Raw genomic sequence first — 14,092 nt, 5'->3', positions numbered from 1 at the left:
TTTAGGTCAGCCCCAGCCCCCTCAGAGAAGAGAACTGATACTGAATCATTTCTATTTTCTCCACGAAAACTTCGATAATCACTTCCAAATAATGCTTCTGAGAAGTGCTTCTACTCCCCTGCTCAATTCATGGCTACACCATTCAAGGGATTCATCCGCAGAACCCGAGATTGTGCATCAAATTCCCAGGTCGCGTTCCATTCTCCATCTCCTCTCTGGCTCCCCCAGTTCCAGCTTGTCTCCGATAATCGACGATTCGCCGCGGAAGATTTCTCGGGCGCGATCCGAGACGGATCTTCGGGACCTCTCCATCACCAGGACGAAACCCTTTACCAGAACTCTCAGTGGGTTTTCTGAGGTGGCCGAAGAGGGAGATGTGATTGGGTTTACCTGCTCCAACACGCTGTCCTTCAGCTGTGGCTTGATTTCTGAAGTCTCTGACGTTGGTGTTCTGGTTGGAGGTGGAGTTGGTGGTACTGGCGGAGGGATCTGTGGCGGCGGAGGATCCGACGGTGGGGACGATGGGAGTTCAGGGTTTGGAGATCATTCGAGTTACGGGAATGAGAGTACGGATTTGTACTATCAAAAAATGATCGAGGCAAATCCTGGGAATTCGATGCTTTTAAGCAATTATGCTCGCTTCTTGAAAGAGGTACATCTTCAAACTCAAAGCCCAATTGCTATATGTTGGAAGAAAAAGGAAACTAGCATCCAAATTCCAAACGTTACTTATTTTTGGTATTTGTATGATGATTTGTTCGGGTGAATAGGTTCGTGGAGACCTTGTAAAAGCTGAAGAGTATTGTGGGAGAGCAATCTTGAGCAATCCAGGGGATGGTAATGTTTTGTCCATGTACGCTGATCTGATATGGCAAACTCAGAAGGACTCTCCAAGGGCCGAGAGTTATTTTGATCAAGCTGTTAAAGCTGCCCCTGACGACTGGTAAGCTTTCAGATTTGGCGATTGGCTTCTTACTTTGGGATGAGAGTTATGGTTGTCTAACGCCTTATTATTCGTTTCTTTTATGGTGCAGTTATGTTCTAGCATCGTATGCACGATTCCTTTGGGATGCTGAAGAAGAAGAAGAAGAAGAAGAAGAGGAAGTAGGAGGGGATAGCTTTAGCGAAAAGCCAGCAACGAGCTTCTTTCAAGGAGTTCACACCCCACCCCCTCTAGCTGCTGCTTCTTAGATTTTCCCTGCCCCCATTTCCTTTGTATCATAGCTTCAGAAATAACATCCTGACCCCTGTTTATATTCCTTATTGGCTTTGATAAGTTAGTATCAATATTTTTCATGCAGTGGTGAGTTGTATCATCCATACATATCGAATTTCTCCCTACGGAATGAGAATTGTAGAAAGAAAATAAGATATATATGGCTTCATAATTTGAGGATACTCTCTCTCTCTGTGCCCCCTTTATTGGTTCTATTAAGTGTGATAGTGCTATTGGTGATACATTTGTGGTTAGCCTGCAAGCCTAGAGTTTTCAAGATCTGATCTGAAAAGTTTAAACCGAAAATGTTACTAGATTCTCCCTGTTAAATTGGAGTCTTTCAGTTAGTTTAAGGCATCAAATCATGGAGGGTATGACAGGGACCTGAAGAAGAGAAGGTACGAAGTGCCTGAATTTACCTTTAAGAAAGAAACGATGAAACTACTACAGCTGATCCTTAGACTTTTCTAATGCTACATCTGTTACTTACTACTACCTAAGATTGAACATGGAGAGAGATGCCACTTGAGTGAAAAACTTTTCTTGTCAGCTTCTTCTTCTTCATGCCTTACAATTTGGTTTGCTTTTCTCAACGGTCGAACGTGGTGGGTGGTGGTGGTTCGAATGTTAGACCTTTTATCTTGTCTGTTTGTGCACTTTTTATCTTGTGAAGTTTGGCAAAAGGTTTCCCATCCGGATAATTTGGACAAGACAACATTTTATTAGCCTGTAGTACCATTTTGGCGAACTGCTGTAACAGGGTACTAAATAATTTATTGAGTTTTGGTTCAACTTCAGAGGATCCAGAACCAGCCTAAAACTGATCCACTGACCAACCCGATTCCCAGGAACACAACCATTACAATGGCAGATAGCTCTGCCTCTGATGCAGGCAATAACTTGGGAGTACTGATCATGATGACACTTGTCAGATATCCGTTGCTCAAGCCGAGCAAAAATGTCAGAACGATCACTGGCAATTCGGTCTTCAGCCACCTTGGTCCATGGATGCAGGCCATGAAGAGTGGATAAAATAGAATCCTGGTGATGCAGAACCATGTTGCTTTGTTGATGTTCTTCAAGATGTATATTGCAGTTAGAGACTTGCCAACTAAATCTGCAATGTTGTATATTGTGATCAGTATTATGGGATACCAATCTTGAAGCAGTTTGGATTCCAGGTCCTCGGCTATGAATCCTGGAAATATTGATAGCGTAACGACATAAGTTATGAAAATTCCGAACGCGGGCCACCTGACTTTCCCCACCACTGTCCAGAACTTGGCTTTTGAACATGGAGGCTCATCTAGAAGAACTCTGTAATAATGCTGCATCACTGGCAACTTGCACAACAAGTTGCATGAGACAATGCAGCAGAAGAGAATCGAAGCGCCAACGATGAAGTACAAATGCGCACTCTTCTGAAGACCCTTCGGCGACTGCGTAAGCGAAGCCTTTGTTATAATCCTCAAGATTGAAACAAGAACACCTGCCACCATCATTTTTTCTATCAGGTGCCTAGTTAGTCTATCTAGATTCATGGAATCAGAGCAGCAAAATGAGCTATGGTATATAACTTTATGTTTACTTGGCAAGGACAAGCAGGTTTACTATTGACTTTTGTACTGGTAAATGATTTACTTATTTAATCAATTGTTCACCACTTGGGACCAAACTGAATCTTTTTGTGCTGGTTTAACAAAGAATGAATATCATCTGTGTTTGCAATTTAGAACTATACACCAATACTCAGTTGTCACATCAGTAAAGATCACTAAAACATTACATACTTTACAGCCAATTCCCACATCACTTACATACTTTTTCATGCAATTTAATTGAGAAAGTACTTATTTTGTTGCTCTTTCAGCCAACTGAATGCTACATGCTTTCTAGGATGCTAGATCATGTGTGGTACTTTATATTGATGTTAATGTTTTCGTGACATAGGTCGAAGGATGAGAGGAGAAATAACATTAATGATAAGGTTTGGATAAAGATATTACCTGAAGAAGCAGTCCCTGCAAACACAGCCTGCATAAATTGTTTTGGAAGCCTGCCAGCCGATCCAATCAAGCTTCCTGCTACCAAGCCATCAGCCAAACCGCAGGTGACAATTGATGCAACGATCACACCATAAACTTCGTTCGGTCTCCAGTTCGAACCAGTCACGTTCGAAGCCCAGTCCATGATTGGAGACACCATAACAGAAAGGATAAACAAAGAAAATCCCAAGTTCATTCTAAATCTGAAGCTCATCTTTCTAGACCATCCATCCCAAGCAATCATCAGAACCAGAACGAGCACAGAAGATGTCATGTAAGCAACAGAGAAAACCTTCTCGACGTGCTTGGTCGGATACAGGTAGCCAAAGTAATCAACCGCAGTGATCGAAGCATTCCATGGGAGCAAATTGCCAACACCAAGCAAGAAATGGATCAGGTAGGCAATTTTAAAAGTATCTCTCGGTTCTAGCTGATGATCTCTCATAATAGCCTTTTCACCTTCCATTTTCATTTTCAGGCGTTCTTCTGAGTTGTGCTGTGGTCGTGGAATTTAAGCATTGTCGAAACAGTAACTCAGCATCCTGAAATGATGTGTTGATGAGATGGGCATATCCCTGAGAGAGATCAATTTGAAACTATTCAAAAGCTTCTTTTTAGGCTAATAAGCAACACTCAGCTTTGCCAAAGTTTGGTGGCTGTAATTTGTAGACACGTTTGATCTTTTCTTCAATGTTCATTACCATTAAACACCATAGAGGGGGCTGGGCGCTAGGCTTTGAAGCCCTTTATTGAAACAAATTGACAGCTCAGTTTGTTTGGATCACAGATGTGATTGATGGGGTTGAACTTGGAACCAATATGACTCATGAAAGTAGAAAAACTTGTGCTTCGTGGGGACAGAAAATGGACGGGCAATATTAGGCTTGGTTTTGTGCCCCTTTATTCTACTGCTACACATGGGGGCTCCCATTGTTCAGTTCACCCCTTAAATTCTCAAACCAAATTGGGTGCTTCACCCATCTCTCAACTTCAACTTAATTTCCATAATCTTTTGTTTAAAGGGTTCATTAGCAAACCATTTTCTGAGCTTTTGAAATCTAAAAGCCTTGGATTATTCACTGCTATAACGTAAGCCAGAGCCAAAATTTGTTACTGTAAGCTGAATTGAAGGGGGAGGTCCTATCAGCGTGGCCAAGATGTCACATGTAGCTGATAAGCCGTCAGCGTCAGGAACTTGATTCTTTTTTTTTTTCCAGTCAGGAATTTTTCATATTGGAGAAGGTTAATTTGCCCCCATCCATCCCTTTTTTTTCTCTTCCTGTCATTTCGTACCATCTTCACTTGGTTGTTTTTTTTTTATTCCTCTCCTTTTCTACCTTCATTCTTCAATCTTTACAGACTTTATTCATGGAGATGGGTTTACATTTGTACAGGCACTTGCATATATATTGCTTTAAACAGATATTATGCAGTAGAAAAATTCCTCCATATCAACTTCCCAATTCATATCAAGATTCAATGAACGAATAACACAAGTGGTTGATCAAGTACACATTACAGAGCTGGTAAACGTGATCTTGTATCATTGAAATGGTTCCTATCCATATTTGTTTATACGAATTACAAGTGAGGCTATTGTAAATAATGAATAAACTACCTCTCGACTTAAAAACTTAAGCTGATGAGTTAGGGTAAATGTAGGAGTTTGAACATAAAACCTCTCTCTTTGATACCATGTTAAAGTTGAATAAATTATCACTCAACCCCAAAAGTTGAAGCTGATACGTTGGGGTAAATGCAATAGCTATAGAAGTGACGTGAGTCGAATCGCTTAGGTCAAGTCGATCGGATCAGACCACCTGGTCGGGCCGAGCTAAGAGAAGAGACTACTTTTTGCTGCTCTCAATTGCACTCAGCTCCACAAGATAGTCGACGTTGAAGTCCAGATCCAAATCCTGCATGAACAAGGAAAATTAGAATCTTATATATGTAGCTAGCTAGTTACTAGACACGCGAGACGTTTAGTCAGAGATGGATCCAATCCAACCTTATTTTTGCAAAATCAAAACTGTTAAAGGGGTGATGCAATGCATTATTATTGTTTGGTGTCCATCAAATCCAAGCAGAGAATATATTAAGGAAATGAAGCAAAAAGCCTACTCATATATAGTTTGTGAGGTTTGAAAAAGTGATGCACGCCACTCTTAAAACCACTCTTTTTAGTTGTTTTTCAAAGGCTTTTTATTTCCATAGAGCCTGTGTTAATTGTGTGCTGTCTACTGTGTAGTGGGAAAGCCAATGTTTTTCCACAGCAAATGCGATTCCTTAGTCCTCGAAATTGGGCATATATTATAATCTTCAATGAAACACACATTCATAATATATATTCTCTCTCTCTCTCAAAACTAAGCAATGTTTTTCTTTTTTTGCCATAATAAATTGCTTCCCACAACTATACTAATTTTCTAGCATCCTTTAATTCATGCATCTCTCTCTATCTTCCAATGATTGTGACTTTAGCAACAAATATTGGGTTGAAAAATGGAGGAGTTTGGAGAATCTTTCATAATTTGTGACTTCTTTTTTTCTTGTCTTATTCAGCAGCAATTCCCTAGCTTCTCCAAATCTTGAATAGGAAAAAAAAAGAAGAGGAAATCCAATCAAAGTAACCAAATTGGGTGTGCTAGCCTTTATAATGGTGACTTGGATGTTAGATCTTTATGAAATATTAATGCGGTTTTATTATGAAAACATGTCACATTATACATCAAAATCAACCATTTTGTGTTCAAAAGAAGTAAGATCTTTGGCACGTATTTTTCTTTTCCAATCTAATTAAGATCTTTGTTTTATCTTAATTCATTAGGGATTCTATCGCGATATATGAGAATATATATAGTTGGGTCGAGAGTACAATTTCACATCTTATGCCTATCTCTTAAAGTGAAAGATGAGAATTGAGTATTGATGCTTTGAGTACTTACAAATTTATTAATTTGTATCTTTTTTTTTTCTTTTGAAAGAGACAACAAATTGATTGTTAAAAATGGAACTCGTTAAGTTCCATACCCAATAGCTTGATTCTTAATTATAACCTTTACCTTTTTTCCATGAAAGTCAATGATTTATTGTACAAATATCGGAAGAAGAGAATTTATAAACTTGTCACTCTATTTTATTTATTTTTTAGTACAACAATTTATGGAGGTCGGATTCATACACACGGTCTCTTTCTATCGCATAACATATTTATATTTACTCTTTCACTTCAACAAACTTTTTGCCATAACCAAGCAGTAGGGTAAAATTCTAGGCAACTGATACAAGACAAAATTACAAATATTTTTACTTTTGTGTAGTCTACTATCCCAACCATAAATTACCATAATGCCCACGTTGATATATATTTTGTTAAAAAAATAATAATAAACCAAAATGGAAATACTAATAGGCGCCATATTTAAAATTTTTCATTTGAGTTTTGATTAAAAAATTCACCATCTCCAAAATCCTCCAAATAAATTCCCCAAAATCGTCCAGAAATGACCCACATTTTTCGAACTTCCGTCCGCTACCGCATGATATATTCTTCCACGCCCACGCGATTTTTCCAATACTTCAATGGTATTATAAATATAATATATTTTAGTTATATTCTATATATAGTTTATAACTAATAATGCTTTAAATTTATTATATACGATGTTACGAGTATATTTTAGTTATACGTGGTATATATTTTGTAATATTAAATAATATTTCAATATTATTATAAAAGATACTTCATTTGTTTTCTAGTCATTATGATATTTTGAATTATTGCGTGCCACCAGAAAAGCAAGAATTTTAACACTTAAAAAAAACATCCAATAATCAAGTTAGAGATGATAAATAAAGATAAGAAATTTCCACTGAAAAATAATGTCAATGATGGTTGCCCACAATGTTAAATGAGTTTTACCGAACTAACGACAATGATTTTTACTGGATAAAGGTGTATAAAATATAAAATAAAAATAAAGGTATTTGTCGGTAAGATGAATGAAAATAAAATAGGTTAATGGATAAATTTATGGAGTTAATTATCAGTATTTCATTTTTTATATCACATTAATTAATAAAGATTCAAAAATTAAAATTTTACTAATTAATAAGTATATTTACCCGTAAAAGAAAAACAATATTTGCCTTAAATGAAAATCTCTCGTAAGGATATTTTAACAACAAAATAATCCACTTAAGGTGAAAATCTAAAAGTGTAAATAATCCTGTGTTTCTAAAAACATCCTTGAAGAATTTTCCAAAAATAAGTGGTATAAAAGTAATTTTCCCAATTGAAAAATAAACTTAGAACTTATAGGGGTGAACGACATGATTATTTGCTTGGAAATTTACGACAAGTCGTTTCAAGAAGCAATAAAAAGGAAGGTTCGACATTGCGATTATTGGCTCGCAGTCGCAGTCGCCGCCACAAAGTCGACATATTTCCGAAGAGAAAAAGAAGCGGAAAACAGTCGACGGGGCTCTCACTAAGACTGGCCACCACCACCACCCAAGGCGGAGCCCGTGTGTCGGAGAACCATGGAGAGGGCTGACCAAAGAACATCTTCGACACCATACGGCGGAGGAGGAGTCGGCGGAAAACTTCGGAAGCCAACCTCAAGAAAGCCGCCGCCGACCCCTTACGCTCGGCCGGAGCAAAACCAATCTCACAGGCGCTGGCTCTCCAAGCTCGTTGATCCAGCCTATCGGCTTATCACCGGCGGCGCCACACGACTGCTTCCCTATTTGTTTTCTAAATCACTGCCCTCCAATGCCCTTCCGTCTCCAGGAGACGAAGATCATGGTTATTTGCGTCCTCCCCCCAATCTTCTCTCTTTAAATTCTCTATCTAGCGCCACCTGCTTAGGCGTTTCGAAATCGCATTATCTCGGTTGAAATCAATATCCTTTTTCAACTCTCTATTTTTGTTCTGTGGATTTGGGGAAATTAATAGCTTTTCTGATGGTAGCGAAGTTTCTTAAATTTTCCCACTTAGCAGTCATCTTTTTGCATTTGCAATGTGATCCTTCTGATTTGGACTGACGAAGTAAAAGAGTGTAGCTATGCTTTGCAATGCTGCTTGCATACATCATTTATGGAATTGAATTGTTAAAATTGAGACTATTATTCACATCAGACTCCATAGAATGTCATTATGGGTTTTATTTGTACATAATTTAGGAAGACTTGTTGTTGATGAAAGAATTCTTCTTGAGCAGATAAAGTGGAGGCAGAGGTGGAGGCTAACGTCTCTGGCGAAGATGAACTCCGCAATGTAAATGTAATTTTTTTTCTTCCGTTTTGCTGTTTCATTTATGCCTGTTCCATGCCTTATGATCACCTTCTTTGTGGTGCCAGCTTACAAATTAGAATCTGGGTGTTGCTTTGTCTACTAAAAAACGAATAGTCAATATCCATAAGTGGTTACTGGGTTTTTATCATTCAATGAGATATAACGAAACAGAAACAAAGTCATAGGGGAAGGGTCATCTACTCTTAACGAGGCCACAGGCAATCACACTTTGTTTCGTGGCTAGTTTATAAGGTTATAACTGTTTTGACCATATGATGGGCAGATTCATGCTTGTCTGCTAGTTGAAGTTATTGATCTCTCGTTGAACAATGACATTCAATCTCATGTTGTTGATAATTGTTTTCTGAAAGAGAATCTGATTGTTTATTCGTTAAAACTTCTTTACATGGTATAATTGTTTCTTCTCTTGTTTCCTTTTCCTGAATAGAAATATTCTTATCCTGATCAACTTGGCTTGGAGTTACAGAATCACATTTGTTTATCCATTCTTTTCCATTATCATCCATGGGAACAATTTCCTATGTCCTGTTGTTGTTGTTTTTTTTTGTTTTGTTTTCATTCAGGTTAATTTTACTTTTCATTTGAAAAAATATACGCATACAGTAATGTGATTCATTGAAATGCATTTTGGTACATGTCTTGCAGAAAGGGACATCTTCCTTACCTGGATTACCTGGTCCTGGTGGAAAGGTAAATAGATCAGAGAACAAATCGGATTTTAATGGCCACCAAAAAGAAAGAGAGAATGATGTGTTAGCTGGCAATATAAATTTTGATGTTGAAAAATGGATCCAAGGAAAAACATTTTCGAGGTAAGTTTTAGTTTGTCTATTTTGTTTGTTTTTTTGGATGATAGTGACGTGTCATTTAAGCATGAAGCATGAACATGGCCACAATCTAACATGATATAGATATGTTGACTCATTTTCTAAAAAATTAGACACGACGATGGCTTGTTCAGTAAAACATCTATTTTCTAATTATATTTGAGCACTTTTACTCATTTCCATAATTTTCAGATTGAAATTTTATTTAATTTATGATGTTATGTCTGGAAGTTGATTTGAAAATGATATGATATGCAACATTTGAAGAAGCTAAAGAAGCCAATTATGTGTATCTTACGGTGCAATTCCTTGTAGTATAGGATTTCTAGAAAATCCAAAACCAAATGAACATCTTAAAAGTGATTAAACATCTTATTAAAAAGAAAATTAAGATAAATAGGTTATTTTCATAGTCAAATATCCATATAAAATGGTCTCATTGGCCAGTTTGACTTCTTGATTTCTCTAAATTGGGTGGTTTCCTATGCAGGGATGAAGTGAGTCATTTATTAGAGATAATACAATCAAAGGCTCTTGCACCTTCTAATAAAGTGGAAGACAAGAAATTTTCACCACAAAGCATTGAAAAACAAGCTGAGCAGCCATCTGCTGCAAATAGAGTTCTAAAAATGCCTCACCAAGAGAAGCAGGAAGATTTGGAGAGAGCCATGTGGGGAAACTTAACTCCTCATCCACAGTCATCTGTGAGTAGGGTGATCTTTGAAATAAGTAGAGTAAATCTCACCTCGCTTCCATGAACTTGAAACGTCTTTACATCTGGTGGTCTAATGTGTGTCAATTTTCCAAATTGCTAAGTTGTTTCACGCATCAGTGCAGACTGCAGAATTTCTCTTCCATTGTCACGATACCTTATGTTTCTTTGATAGGTTTTATTAAGCAATTTTAGTATTTAGTAATTATTTGCAATGCTGTTGAATAGATAGGTTTTCTATTTTAAGATCAACAAATAATCTTAGGTAACCTGTTTTTTGTATCCACTAATAGGATAATGTTTAAAACAACACCAAGGATATTGGTTCAGTTTTCAAGATGGAAGAGAACCATACCAAATCAAAGAATAGCTTCTTATCCATTATTACGTGATATCAAGGTTTTTCATATATATATATTTTTCCTTCAAATAATTGGTTTAGTACTATTCTTATTACTTAATGATGTTGACGATCCTATGAAAATCAAATTGTAAAACTAGTGCTGGTCAGACATTCATGAGTCATCATTTGTTTGTTAGGCATATGTTAACTTTGGTTAATGTCTGGAAAGTCAATGTACAAATAAGAAGTTAAAACTCCATTTTAGGCGAAGTGTCCGTGTCAGACATGTGCCGGACATGGATACGCCCTGACACACTCCGGCACATGATCTTTGCCGAAGTCTTCGATATTTATTCACCATTAAGAGTGTGTTATTAACATTTTTTTCTGCCTCTCTAACAATTCAATATTGGATGTGCATTAGCAGAAACTAAATGAAGTTGTAGCCTCACCTGTGGATATTGCAAGAGCATACATGAGCGGCCGAAAATCCCAAACAAGCTTGCTTCCTGACAAGACACCAGGTGACGAAAGGGCTTTGCTTCACAGTGACCATCAAATGTCAAAGCCCTTAATTCCATCAATGTCTCCCAATCCCTCAACTTGTTGGCCCGGTGCCATGTCAGAAAGTCAGCGTGGTTATTTAACTCCGAGAAGTCAAAGAGGTAGATTTGGTCTTCATAATTTTCCTCGGACTCCATATTCTAGGAGTATCTTTTCAAAGTCCAAGTCCAAGGTATGTAGACATGGTCTTCTCTTCCTCTGTTTTTGGGTTGTGACATAATATATATATTAGTAAGTAGACTGCATATAATTAACCATTCCCAATCATGTAAACAGCTAACCGAATTGCAAGGAGATGCTCAAAAGTTTGTGAATACACCAGCGCCTCTCTGGCAGCAGCCACGAACTACAGCTTATGGTCAGGTAATTTCTTGTATCAGCACTTGATGACTACATTAATGTGACTAGGAATTCTTGTTGAAAAGTTATTTTTGTAGCATCTTATACTGAGCAATATCAACTGTAGTATGACAAGCTTCACCGTTGAATATTGTTTTGTGTGTCCATAATGATTAGGCATTTAAGGTGGAAAAAAGCTGATTTTAGCATGAAGAATAAAAGCTGAAAATATAATAATGAATTCGAGTATAACTTTTATGCATGTATAAGTACATGCATACATGTGTGCATACGTAGGTTTATATGGTGCCCATATTGAGTATCTCATTTGAAGCTGACCCTTGAACCTTTTCAACCGAAATGTTCAATTATCCTTGATCTTTTGTTTCTCTCCTGCTCTTGTTGGTTCCTTCTGTTAAAATTCTTTCTATAGTTGTTGCTTCTTTGCTGCTTTATCATGCCGAAGTTTATAAACCACTTGGATGGTTAAAAATTTTCATCTAGTCGCTAGGATTAATGGATTAGCTGTAACAGATTACTAATCTGTTGTGCCTTTAGGTGGTTGTTTACTGTTTAATCATTGGACAAATTCTGTTCAGGATGAGCATTTAGTTCGTAGCATTATTTAGTGCTTTAATATCTAATTGTACGTGAATTTAAAATGCAACTCATACTAAATATTACATAGTTACTTCTTGAGCATGATCTGCTGCTGGTATATAGTAGAACGGTTTGCATTTGTTTACTGTTTGTCTTATTTATTTATTTTTCACTGTTTGTCTTTATAGATGACGTCAAGCAATGATTCATTGGATGAGGCAACTGGTTCCATTGGACCAATTCGTAGGCTTCGGCATAAGGCATCCGCAGCTACTAATTCCAGACGATCTGCTTATTTTTATGCAAGCAGCCAACCGGAGACGAAGGTAGAGAATTGTAATATTTTGAAAGGCATTTTACCTGATTCAAAGAAGAATTTGGAACTTGGAGGAGCAAGCACCGTTCCGCTTTCATATTCAGTGGGAAACAACAACTCTGAATCGAGTCTGCTGATCGTCCGTCCACCATCCAGTCAGGTTGCTAGGACAATACTAGAACATATTAGTAGAAACCCACCCACTCCAAAAGAAAAGACTGAAGAGTTAAAGAGAGCAATTGCATGGAAAAAATCCCCATCTCCTGATGTACATACTATCACGCCAAATGGAACTAATAGTTTGGCCATAGAGTTAGATTCTCGACAGAAAGCATACCAAGGAGATCAGAACTGTCACCCCCAATTGATGAGCGATAAGGGGAAAACTGTGTCTACAGTTCTCCCAGAGGAGAGTGTTGGAAGAGATTCTGATGCTGTAAACCAACATTCTTCTAATCTGAAGTTTAGACTTGGCCATGCTGATTTGACACACAAGGGAGATGCAGGCTTAAAAATCAATAGCACGTCTCCCAAGGTATATCTGCAACTTTGTCACAATCAGTTTTCAATTATGTGATGTGTTGCTGACCGACTTACCGATGCTTTTTTTTGTTTTTTGAAATTATTAGCGTTTTTAATTGCTGGTTGAATTCATGGGCAGGATGTTACAAAGATTGTTCCAGCTATTGGATCCGAAGAGGGGACTAAAATTAAGCCTTCCCCCTCTCTTGGAATTAAACCAGGTTTCCCATCCATTACCATCAACAAGCCTGAGTCAAAATGGGCATTTTCTTCCGACAGTGGTTCGGGGTTTACTTTCCCCGTTTCAGGAGCATCCTCGGGCACGCTCTCGGAACCACCAACACCATCCATTTTTCCATCAACCAGCATTGGGGGCAGTCAGCCTCTGTTATTGAAGCCTGAGACTGCTGCAGTTTCTTCATACAGTTTCGGTTCAAAGAAGTCCAGTCCTACCCTTGTTTTCTCATTCTCTTCAACAAACAGCGATACAATATACACCGATGCCAGAAATATTAAGTTTAGCTTTGGGTCCAATGATCATACAAGACTGTCCTTCGGTTCTGTCGGGAAAGATGCAGATGCAGTTTGTTGCTAACCAAGACATGTCAAGCTTAGTTTTCGATCTCTTCTGGTTTGTGGAAATGACTTGGAATTTTCAAAAACAGGGAAAGAAACTCTCGTGTCAAATATACCTTATTTTTATAAACGAATAGGAAATTGCTAACTCAATCAAAAACAGAAAACAGAACTTCTTTCCTGGTTGCTAGCTTTATGTATAATTTCATTGATTACGATGGTATGCTTTAGTTTCATGTACATTTAGTTTGGATTTGATCAAAACGTCACATCGTTAAGTGAGAACAAGATTCCCCATTTAAGTTCTGTTTAGTTTGAAGTTGAAAAGCAGGCCAAGTTTCACATGTGAAACATTTGAATGCAGGTTCCCAAAGAATTCCAGGAAAAATCTGGGAAAAGTGGAACAGATACCTACATCCTAATTCCTATCCATGATATTAGATAAGTTAGGTGTTTGATTGGATGACAGGCTAGGAAGGGCAAGCAGGGCTCAGGACAAGAACAAGTCCACGTGTCATGCTTGGAATCCACAGAATGGAGGAACAAAACAAGCCCTACCCTGAAAATGCAAAAAGATAGAGATGCCAGCCAGAGAGAGAATCACATGTTGCTCTAATTTTGCAATGTAACTAGGAAAGTCATTCCCTTTTCTTGGTCTCAGCTAAGAATGGGGCCCCGCTTGAAGCAATATATGATCAAAGTGGCTGGAGAAACC

General features: G+C 37.8%; 3 protein-coding genes across 6 annotated transcripts; 2 read left to right on the top strand and 1 right to left on the bottom strand.

Annotated features, from left to right (window-relative positions):
• LOC111014509 (Tetratricopeptide repeat (TPR)-like superfamily protein) lies at nt 1-1,398 on the top strand. Its single transcript, XM_022289276.2, has 3 exons — nt 1-652; nt 771-943; nt 1,035-1,398. The coding sequence occupies exons 1-3, from the start codon at nt 92-94 to the stop codon at nt 1,189-1,191; spliced, it is 891 nt and encodes a 296-aa protein (XP_022144968.1). The 5' UTR covers nt 1-91; the 3' UTR covers nt 1,192-1,398.
• Nucleotides 1,399-1,954: 556 nt separating this feature from the next.
• Nucleotides 1,955-3,733, bottom strand: LOC111014511 (Nucleoside transporter family protein). The gene is made up of 2 exons (XM_022289277.2): nt 3,223-3,733; nt 1,955-2,705 (listed from the first exon to the last, which is right to left on the bottom strand). The coding sequence occupies exons 1-2, from the start codon at nt 3,731-3,733 to the stop codon at nt 2,011-2,013; spliced, it is 1,206 nt and encodes a 401-aa protein (XP_022144969.1). The 3' UTR covers nt 1,955-2,010.
• Nucleotides 3,734-7,655: 3,922 nt separating this feature from the next.
• LOC111014525 (nucleoporin-like protein) lies at nt 7,656-13,683 on the top strand. Of its 4 annotated transcripts, none has more exons than XM_022289304.2 (8): nt 7,656-8,068; nt 8,484-8,539; nt 9,224-9,390; nt 9,896-10,109; nt 10,885-11,196; nt 11,301-11,387; nt 12,152-12,814; nt 12,941-13,683. In XM_022289304.2, exons 1-8 carry the CDS (start codon nt 7,804-7,806, stop codon nt 13,394-13,396), a joined length of 2,220 nt encoding a protein of 739 aa, XP_022144996.1. In that variant the 5' UTR covers nt 7,656-7,803; the 3' UTR covers nt 13,397-13,683. The 4 variants fall into 4 exon arrangements, with proteins under 4 accessions (XP_022144996.1, XP_087982114.1, XP_022144994.1 ...); XM_088125988.1 differs by having other exon boundaries at nt 7,657-8,068; nt 10,888-11,196; XM_022289302.2 differs by having other exon boundaries at nt 7,657-8,068; nt 8,484-8,545.
• The last annotated feature ends 409 nt before the right edge of the window (nt 13,684-14,092 follow it).

Source organism: Momordica charantia (genome assembly GCF_013281855.1).
Source record: "Momordica charantia cultivar OHB3-1 chromosome 6 unlocalized genomic scaffold, Mcharantia_2.0 BLBB01000006.1, whole genome shotgun sequence".
Lineage (NCBI taxonomy): Eukaryota > Viridiplantae > Streptophyta > Magnoliopsida > Cucurbitales > Cucurbitaceae > Momordica > Momordica charantia.
The sequence above is the reverse complement of the archived record's forward strand: the minus strand, read 5'-3'. Positions and strand labels throughout refer to the sequence as shown.

Coding starts and splice junctions, on each gene's coding strand:
- LOC111014509 (XM_022289276.2), top strand. CDS start 92: ATGCTTCTGAGAAGTGCTTCTACTCCCCTGCTCAATTCATGGCTACAC. Junction 653..770: donor ATGCTCGCTTCTTGAAAGAG/GTACATCTTCAA, acceptor TCGGGTGAATAG/GTTCGTGGAGACCTTGTAAA. Junction 944..1,034: donor AAAGCTGCCCCTGACGACTG/GTAAGCTTTCAG, acceptor TTTATGGTGCAG/TTATGTTCTAGCATCGTATG.
- LOC111014511 (XM_022289277.2), bottom strand. CDS start 3,733: ATGAAAATGGAAGGTGAAAAGGCTATTATGAGAGATCATCAGCTAGAA. Junction 2,706..3,222: donor TGCAGGGACTGCTTCTTCAG/GTAATATCTTTA, acceptor TGATGGTGGCAG/GTGTTCTTGTTTCAATCTTG.
- LOC111014525 (XM_022289302.2), top strand. CDS start 7,804: ATGGAGAGGGCTGACCAAAGAACATCTTCGACACCATACGGCGGAGGA. Junction 10,110..10,884: donor CTCCTCATCCACAGTCATCT/GTGAGTAGGGTG, acceptor GATGTGCATTAG/CAGAAACTAAATGAAGTTGT. Junction 11,388..12,151: donor GAACTACAGCTTATGGTCAG/GTAATTTCTTGT, acceptor TTGTCTTTATAG/ATGACGTCAAGCAATGATTC.